This window comes from Phaethon lepturus, unplaced genomic scaffold, assembly GCF_000687285.1.
Source record: "Phaethon lepturus isolate BGI_N335 unplaced genomic scaffold, ASM68728v1 scaffold26409, whole genome shotgun sequence".
NCBI classification, from domain to species: Eukaryota; Metazoa; Chordata; class Aves; order Phaethontiformes; family Phaethontidae; genus Phaethon; species Phaethon lepturus.
The window spans coordinates 10,001-19,670 of NW_010564664.1; the positions used below are offsets into that span (position 1 = coordinate 10,001).

At 37.3% G+C, this 9,670-nt stretch overlaps 1 protein-coding gene across 1 annotated transcript; it reads left to right on the forward strand.

Moving 5' to 3' along the window:
* Positions 1-2,207: 2,207 nt before the first annotated feature.
* Positions 2,208-7,696, forward strand: LOC104626908 (chromosome unknown open reading frame, human C9orf152). The gene is given in 3 exon segments (XM_010294939.1): positions 2,208-2,436; positions 7,115-7,620; positions 7,622-7,696. Coding segments are annotated over 3 exon segments (810 nt in total).
* Positions 7,697-9,670: the final 1,974 nt, after the last annotated feature.

Below are 9,670 nucleotides of genomic sequence, written 5' to 3' on the forward strand. Positions count from 1 at the left end.
GCCTTCCAGGACTTAAAGGGGGCTTATGAGAAAGATGGGGACAGACTTTTTAGCAGGGCCTGTTGCAATAGGACATGGGGTAATGGTTTTAAACTAAAAGAGGGTAGATTTCGACTAGAAAGAAGAAATTTTTCACCATGAGGGTCATGAAACACTGTCACAGGTTGCCCAGAGAGGTGGTAGATGCCCCATCCCCGGAAACATTCCAGGTCAGGCTAGACAGCAACCTGATCTAATTGAAGATGCCCCTGCTCACTGCAGGGAGGTTGGACTAGATGGCCTTTAAAGGTCCCTTCCAACCCCACCTATTGTATGATAATGCATTTGTGTAACTAAGTGTGATGGCTTTTCCATGATCCTGAAGGAATGGTATAGTAGAAATAAGTAATAATAAATTCTGACGAGATACAAACTCATTACACTTTAAATGCTCTTCTAATGAGAAGTTAAGTGTACATCTTTTAAGACAGAGCCTACATTTCATGTTCAAGGATGCTATCCTGGTAATTCTTTCTGCAACACATAGTCACATTGCACAAGTCACTTTCACAGGAGGTCAATGAGTCAAATAGTGTGACTGGAATTTTAAAAAGGTTGGGCAACTTTTATGACCATTAATAATGTTTGTTTTGAATGCCAGCTCAGACTGTAATGTGGTTAATTAAATCTCCTGCCCCAAAGTATAAACCAAGTGCCTGAAGGTCCGAAGGAGGACTCCATGTGCCAACAACTCAGAACACCAAACAAACAAGGCAATTGAGGTACTTCTTTCTACAGAGCACTAGGTGTTTGTCACCACTGAAGGCTGAATAGCAAGGTAGACCTACCAAAGCCGCGATACATCAGAACAACTCTAATGTGACGTGTGCTTTTTCCAGGGTCAAGAGACAAGCTAAATTGAAGAGTATCTACTACAAAGTATTGCATTTACTGTTCTTTCCCTGGTTAAGGCACAAAAAGACTGCAGTTGAGGCAGACAACACGATTTGCAAGTCACAAGCATATTGGGAAGGCAAAAGCAATTATTAATAAGTAAATTACAGCAGACTTACATGTGAGCCTGCTGAGCCTTACCAGAACTCTATGCGCTGCATAACTAGAGTCGTCACCTGCATACGCACAACTTCCAAAGGGATTCCCAAGATGTGCAGGATTTGAGCCTGATTCAGTAAATCATTTATGATTCAAATTATCACATTATTTCTGTCAGTCACTGGAAAAATACAGCACGCAGGCATTCTTTCCACACATTGCCCTTTCACATTGGTTTTTATGCAATGTTTTTCACTACAAGGAACCTAGCAAATGCCCAATTATATTAAAAGTACTGTTTAACTGCATTATTCTTTCATGTACTGCTCTCTTGGGCCCTTGCAACAGTATCAGACGGACCTATTTCAGGGACAGAAACTTGCAGTTCATAGTCCAGACACAGTCTTGTACTATATTTGATATGGTCAAAAGCCATGTATTTTTAAAATTTTTGTCTCATTATTAGATAATACTATAACATGCATGGTAAGTTTTAAAATGTGGCTTACCATGCATTTGAAGAGTTTGTTCAGCTCTCAGTAAGGAAATGATTACTTCTATAGTATATTTTGTTTCATAGAAAGGCAGAAAAACTGTATGAGTCAGAGTAAGGCATTCCTATCTCCAACCTCTCAACTCCAAGTGCTGTTGGCACATACTGTTTTGACTCTGCACCCAGGCCTGAATACTTTTAACATGTTCTTAAAAGGGAGCAACAAGCACAGGAGAGCGAAGGCAGGGAGAGTGGAGGGGAAAAGATGCAAAATACATGGAAAGAAACCTGAAGAAAGATTTCCCTGGTGGAACTACTGTTTTGGGGAGGTCACCATGACAGCATCCCTTTAAGAATTAACATTACTACATAAACCAGTATTACCCAGCCCTTTGTGCACCAGACTGTGTTCAGTGAGGTTTTGTATTTCACTGTTTTTTTTGGCAAAGCTTCATATGCTCAGAACCTTAAATCAACATTAAATCCAACTATCCAGTTATAATCATGAACTCTGTATGCAGTAGCTCCAGACGCACTGCATGAAAACAAGCTGACTGAAATCAACAACATCAGAATAGACCACACAACTTTTGAAAGAAGTCACTGTACTTAGAAGAAAGTTACTTCTTCATTTGGGAAGATTTCAGATGCTTCATACTTGATTTGCTTTTTTGCCAACACAATGAAGGAAATGTCCTGCTTCTGCATGACTTTTTCTTCCTTGTTGGAACAGATGGTGAAGCCTTACAAATACATGACTGGTATTTTTTCAGTGACTCATAGCTCAGAGCAACAGGCTTCAGATCGTGATAAGCAGCCAACCAAGATGGATGTAAGCTTACTTGAGGAGCAGTATGACCATATAAAACAGAAGCAAAAACTGCAATCACACATTATTGTGTTTAAAACAGGTATGCTTATATTTATAGGAAACAATGCAAATGTAGATGTAAATACTATTGCTTTAAATCTTAAATAACTTCTAGCTTTGTTCTTTTTATGCTCAGCTTCAAGGAAGGTACAAAGTTAATTCCTTTTCTGTCTTTTTGTTTTCTCATTTGTTTCACTGAAAGGTGGTCTTATGTTTATATCAATTAGTTTCATGGCAGTGAAACACTAACATGAATTTGAAACAGAAGAACATAGTTGAGATAAGGTTTTATAGGTTTTATGGCAGTAAAGTAAAATTCTAAACATAAATGGTAACTCTTACAGGAACCATGTACTTCATGTCTATCATCAGTGTATTTCTGCAATGTATTCTGTAGCATTTCTATGCTCTTGAACGCTTCCATCAGAACAAGAAACTATGTCTTCTGTCTCTTTTTCCCTTCTTCATTTGTGTAAAGAAATGTGTCCTACAAGACTACAGGAAGCAATAACAGATATCAAGTGACTAGAACAAGCTGGGGTTTTGTTGAAAAATAACTTATACTAAGATACAGGCTTTGAACAAGAGGTCCTGTTTTGAAAGTGTTTTCACTGCATATTGCTTGGAAAGTACATAAACAGAAAAACAAGTAACAATATGTATCACTCATCTACTTGCTATATCAGATTTTATATAAGAAAATTTCAACTATTTTAAAGTTTTTAGTTCAACTACTGCTTACAGTATTACACCATTTTCATTTACTTTCCAAGTTAAAGTGATATTGATAATACTTAAGTCAATTAATTATATTTGAATTTAATTTCAATATGAAAAACATGCTTCATTCACCTCTTATGTTAGTACTTAGCTCAACAAGCAGAACTTAGGTTATTTCATTCTTTACACTTTCCTTGGCATTTTTCATCAGTTCTAGATTTTGGCAGTGTCAGCCTATATCATGAAAACAATTAAAAAAACATCAATTATCAACTATATGGCAGATTCATTTCTTCAATATTCTTTCATCCAAATGTCTAGAAATTATTATGTTAAAAGAATTTAATTCTCTCTAAGGAAGATAGATAGATAGATAGATAGATAATTATACACAAGTTTATTTAATCAGGTATGAAAAGGCAACTAACTTGAAGACAAAACAGCTCATCTAATCAGCTATAGCAAAAATTCAAGTCAGTTAAAGAAAAGGAGCAGAAGTCTGTATTCAGATTAAATTCAAATGAAGCTTCAGATATAATGAATGTAATCAGAGCAGATTTTTTGCAAGGACACCATTTGAAGATTAAAGAAAAGACATAAGAAAGCAGGACTGCACAGTTTCTGCACAGTTCAAAATTTAGTAGGGCTGGAAGTTCACATACAAATATTTTCATATACATACACATAGCCCAAAACATTCACAAAACCACATACCCTAGTGCACTGAACTTCTATCTTTAAACAACCCATGTGGACAGGATTAATATTACTGTTAGAAGCAGTTGAAGTTTGGGGGTTTTTTGTTATGCTGAGTTCTCTATGTCCTTGTTTCCTATGGTTTGGAAGCTGGGAAAACCTATTACATTGCTCAGAACTTTGAACCTGTTGTATGTATCAGTTTCCAAGAGCATGTCAAGCAGAAATGAACATGGCCATTATCCAGATAGCCTACAGCTCTACACTCCTAAGTTACAAACTTAAACCATCCAGCAATTCCTAGCACCAAAAGGCAGTCCACATATGTATCAGTATTTTGTACTGACAGTAAGTTGTTTCCCTACTAGAGAGTAAGATTATGTCTGGGCTGGGAAGGGGACAACAATGACAGCACTTACCACAACCCCACACATACACACAAACCTCAGCAACCAGACCATGAGATTCAAACCTCGTGGAAGGAGGGCACCTTCAGTCCCTCATGGTCTTAAAAACCTCTGCCAAAGGTCTTTATTCTAACTAGTAAACCCCTAAATTGTTTCTGCTAGACAGACCAGCTGTCCTTGCATGATACCATAGACATTTTGAACAATTTAGATATATTCTACCACAGCTGGAATGGTAATTCCAAGTCTCCTTGAAAACTTTTAGCTTTGCATGTCACTACCTGTTTGCCAGAGTCATGAAACTGTGGACTTTTAAACAGAACTTAAGATTCTCTAACTTCTCTAGGTTTTCTCTGGTAGGTTAGTAACTGAGAAGTCATCTGAAAACAACTTTGTTCCTTCCCCAAAACACACAGCCACATTCATGCTTCTGCCTGTTCCTTATTATTTGAGAACAAAGAGCATGACAAGATTTGACAGTCACCAGCTAGGGGATAATACAGCAGTGTATTCATTATTTATTAGCGAAGAAGCTGAAAAACAGTATTTACTTTAGGAATTAGATGGGAGCATTCAGTGCATGCAGTCACAACAGAATAAACATTGGGGCTCTGACTGCAGAAATCTCTTCCAAGAATTTCCCAAGTGAACTTGAAATAAGATTAACTTTTGTCACTCCAGAACCTTAAAAGTATCTATCTATGATGACAACATATGAAAAAGGCCAAATGGTAAACAACCCTGCAACAAGGCTATTATGCACAACTAAAAAAAAAAAAATAAAAGAAACGGACCAAAGATCTGTCTAATTAAAGCTTCATTTAGAAGTGTAGAGAGTGCTGAATGTGTCTTAATTCAACACACAGTCGTTCAGGACTCTCACATTTCTATCAGAGGTCATTTCTCAATTTTGTGTGCTGCACCTGTAGCCAAGGAATCGAATCAAACTTGAACTCAAAACCAGTCCAGACTATTAAAATTGGACTAGATGCATTACTTTGAACTCTCTGATCAACTGATGCCAGATAGTAATTCTTCAGATGACCAGTTCATAAGGTTCAAGATAAAACTTGGTGTTGCCTATCAATGCCAGTTCAGCCAAGAGTGCCATTACATCCACAAGAACATGCAAAACTGCATCACCTCAGAGTCTTTCAGCTCCTTCTCATTTGCTTTTTCTCTCACATATGCAGAATAAGCCCTGATTTTTGTAGCTTGGTGCTATGCTGTGCTGTTCTGCAGATCACAGAGGGATCTATTTTGCAAGTGGACTTTTTGCAGCCACCCAAGCTCAGCTTTATTTCCTGCATAAAGTCCAATCATAGCTTTGATTCTTACTGTTCCATGAAAGAGAACTCTGTGTTCTTATCTCTATGAACGGTTTCATCCTAGGAAATTCTGCTAGCATACTTCACTGTATAGACATATGCATAAACAAATCTGTATCTCTAAGCTCTACATGTGCTCTAGACTCCTTTTGCCTGGTAACACTGGAGGAGAGTGGAAGATGTGAGCTGACACAGTGCTCACTCCCAGAGCCATGCTGCAAAGCCGCTCTTATCAGGTCAACCCTACATGGCCAACCCAGCAAGCAGAAAAAAAAAAAAAATCTGTGCTCATGGCGTTGCTTCAGCAGTGGGAGCCAAAGACAGTAGTTGAAAGCCCCTCCTTAGCCGAAGCCATGTTGTACAGGTTCATTTATTGCCAGTAAATCAGCTGGGTCTGACATCTTCAAATATTTCCTCTTGTAAAGATGGTATGAAAGACAGTTATAAAGGGGGGGTTGTGCTGTTGTTTTTTTTTTAAAGGCAGCTTCTTCTTTGAACTAGCTTAATTTCAAATTCAGGGTTACAAATTCTTTTAAAATGGCTATTAAGCCTCTTCTGTGCCTACTTTTTTTCACTTTAATATGCTTCATAACTCATACTGCAACAGACACAGTTCTTATAACTCAACCCTGTAAATAAGGTCAACATTCTGCACAACTTCTACTTTAAACTATACTTATACTAACTGAAGTGTATTTCATTAGTACTTGCAATGTCAACAGCACTGTTTATCTTCAGTGAAATGGTTCAGTTTCTATTCATTTTCAAGGCATAGAAAGCCAGTCATGTTCAGTAATTTGATGGTTGCTATGTGTAATTAAAGTAGCATTAGCATTTCTATCCATAATATCTTATACATTTCTAACAGTAACTTTCATACTGACCAGATTCTCTCCCACTGTTACAGCTACTCTATACCATTCATGGAGCAAGCATATTTTCCTTCTAAGTGATCATTCAGGCAACATTAGTGTGATAAGATATTTATTTTACACCATTTATACTGACTACAATAGTAAAAGTGCAATAAAATATTAAAATACAAGCCTTGATATTAATGATCCCTTATTAAGAAAAAGAAGAAATTCACAATTTGTTTAATCTAGAAGCAGTCACAGTATTTTTAAATTGTAACACAAACTTCAAACAGTATCAAACAGAACATTTTTGTCTTTCAAATCACAGCACCTACCAACAAATGGAGCAAGTCCCTGATCACCTTAAGAATTTTTGCTTACAAGCAATTAACTACTGAAAGTCAATTCTCAATCTGTGTTGTTAATGAGTCTTAGAGTATTGATTCGATCAATATTGACTTGATAAATCTCCATTTTCATTTGACTAACCCAATTGTGTACCATTTGTGTCCTCAGAACTGCAAAACTGAGCATGAAATATTTCTATTTCATAACCTAGCATCAAAAGAACTTGCACCGCTCTCAGCCACAGATGGAAAGAGTACACATAAACTCATCTGTTAAAGCTCTTCATCTGAGTTTGTGCCACAGAAATGACACCCTTAATTTTTGCCACCAGAGTAACGTGCATGTATGCATTTCTCTTGTAGGTGAACACGAATCTGTTCTCCCAGAATCAATGGTCAATGCTGTTCTAATTAATAAAAAAGTTAAAAGATCAAAGTCATTTACAGAATGTGTTCCTGTCAGAAAGGTCAGACTGGAGATGACCAGGAGTGGCAACGTACAAGACAACTCACCATGGCATACCCACCTGGGAATTCACCGCCTGGTGCAAGCCCGTTGTCAAGGAGTTGCCTGGAGTTCCCACTGCAAGAACAGACCATGCAGTTTTGACAATCAGAGACTGATTCCAAATGGAAACAGCACACTGCAACACCAGGAATTAGAAGGAGCAAGTGAACTATCCGCGCTCAGTCAACTGGGAAGTTCAAGCACGTTGAACAGTTTCAGCAATGAGAATGGCCACAACATTTCAAGCATCTGCCAAGAGCCTCCTCTGAAATCAGCCACTTCAGCAGTTTGGACACATCAACATATTTCTTCTGCAAGATGCATGCCTGCCTGTAACAAACTAAACTTTTACCCTTTCCCTAATAAAAAAGGGCCCAGAATTTCTGAAACAGCAAGGAGGCTTGGATTATATGTCTCACAATGAAGACATTGAGTAATACATAAAACTTAGTCAAAAACTTGACTAAAACTTAAAATAGCAAAATAGTTGTCTTAGTTACACTGATTGACCTGCTGAGGGTCTACTACTTTTATTAGCCAAGGAAGATCCTTACTACATAATCTGTTGTTTTACAGCACAGGGTAAAATGAGATGTTCTCATTAAGATGCTGGGCTGCAATGACAGATACTCACTTCTGTCACTTGAGATATAACAGCATTTTTATCTTTTTTTTTCCTATTTTCACGTTACAGATTTTAGAAACTAAGATTTTATCATAGCAATATTTGAAATATCTGAAAGAGCTATAGCAAAGTCTAGTAAAATTACTGTTGAAGTAACTAGGATAAATTTCAGTATGGTACTATTTAATTAGACAATAAACAAGTAACAAATGATTATTGAAGGTGATTGGTACACTTAATGTAGGATTTCATTGTTCACTTTCCTGGAAAAAAAAGATTCATGATACTTTCTGATGTGTGTATTTTTAAAATCAATGAATAAAACCTCTACTCATTTCTATTGTTGTTTTAATGATACTTAGTAAATGTCACCTTTTTCTTATATATAAGGTCTATAACAACATACTGTTGGTTCTCATCTACCCCCAGTATTTCATTAGAAAACAAAAGTCTGAAATAATTACTTAGCTCCTCGATACCCTATATCAGCACACCTTCCTTACCAGAAGTGTAATGCATCTTTCTGCTGTTACAACTGTATGTGCACAAAGAGGGTATAATCATTTCAACTACACATATATAACTGTAGTAGTACAACTTTTTATAGATAGTGTTTAACATTTTCTCTTGTGGCACAACTGCGCCACAACGCTGTGCAAGTTTTTAAAAGTAATTAGCTATTTCTGATCTCCCCTCCTGCAAGATCTTTAGAGGAAGGAGACCCTCTTTTGCAGGTGCTTTTCAATGACAAAAAGATGAGCTACGTATCACCCACTTCTGGCTGCAATTATTCAGACAGGTCTCTTTCTCAAATGTAGGCTTCAGAAAAGTTGGAGGACTTGAAATGTCTCCCTATTTCATGATGACATTAATTTCAAGCTATACACCTGGCAGACACTTGCTCTTATGAACCATTCTATATCTACCTGAGCCCTGAAAGGACTGCAAAATGAGGATCAGGTGATGATCCCTGCAAACAGTCTGGAAGCACACATCCCCAGTTACCACCTCTGTCTCAAAATCACACCATCCACACACGAAATAAGTGAGAAAAAAAAAAAGAAGATGCCAAAGATGCTCAGCTGTGATTTATGTCCTTCTAGACACAAACTCTTCTCAGCAAGAAAGACAGACCATCCCCTCATATCTTGAAAACAAAATTAACGCCAATGTGCAAAAAAATCCTACTGTCAAAGAGATAGCAATGTTATCCATTTCTAAGAGAAACTACCATTTTCTTTGCATCCAACACAACTTCAAACCATTAATCCTTCATACAATTCCACTGACTTTGGTTGTGCTTGATGGCAGATACTACATCTGAAGATGTTTGCACAAATCTGACAGAATATATGTTTCCATTGCAGGAGATTCACAGCTCTAAGTGTACCACAGTACTTTGTCAGGTCCACAAAAATAGAAAGAGCATCATGGAATTTAATGCTATTTTACTCCCTTTGGCCAAATGTTATTTCCTCTATGCCACTTAACAGTTTCAGACCCAAACTCTGTAGCGTCCTACACCAATTCAGACATCACCAGCAGGCACCTTGTCTCCTGGAAGTGGCAGTCCTTAAGATACTACTGAAAAGCACTAGCTATTACCAATAGCAATGAGTATGTCACAGTAACTCCTGCAGAATTTTCCACTCGTCATCAGTAAAAGCAGCAGAATGAAAACATAGATTTGGGAAGACTTGTTCATTGTGACTTTTCAGGTTTTCTAGTGTTTTCAATTAACTGGCCTGCCCAGATTAGTTTCCAGCTCTGATGCTGATTACTATTT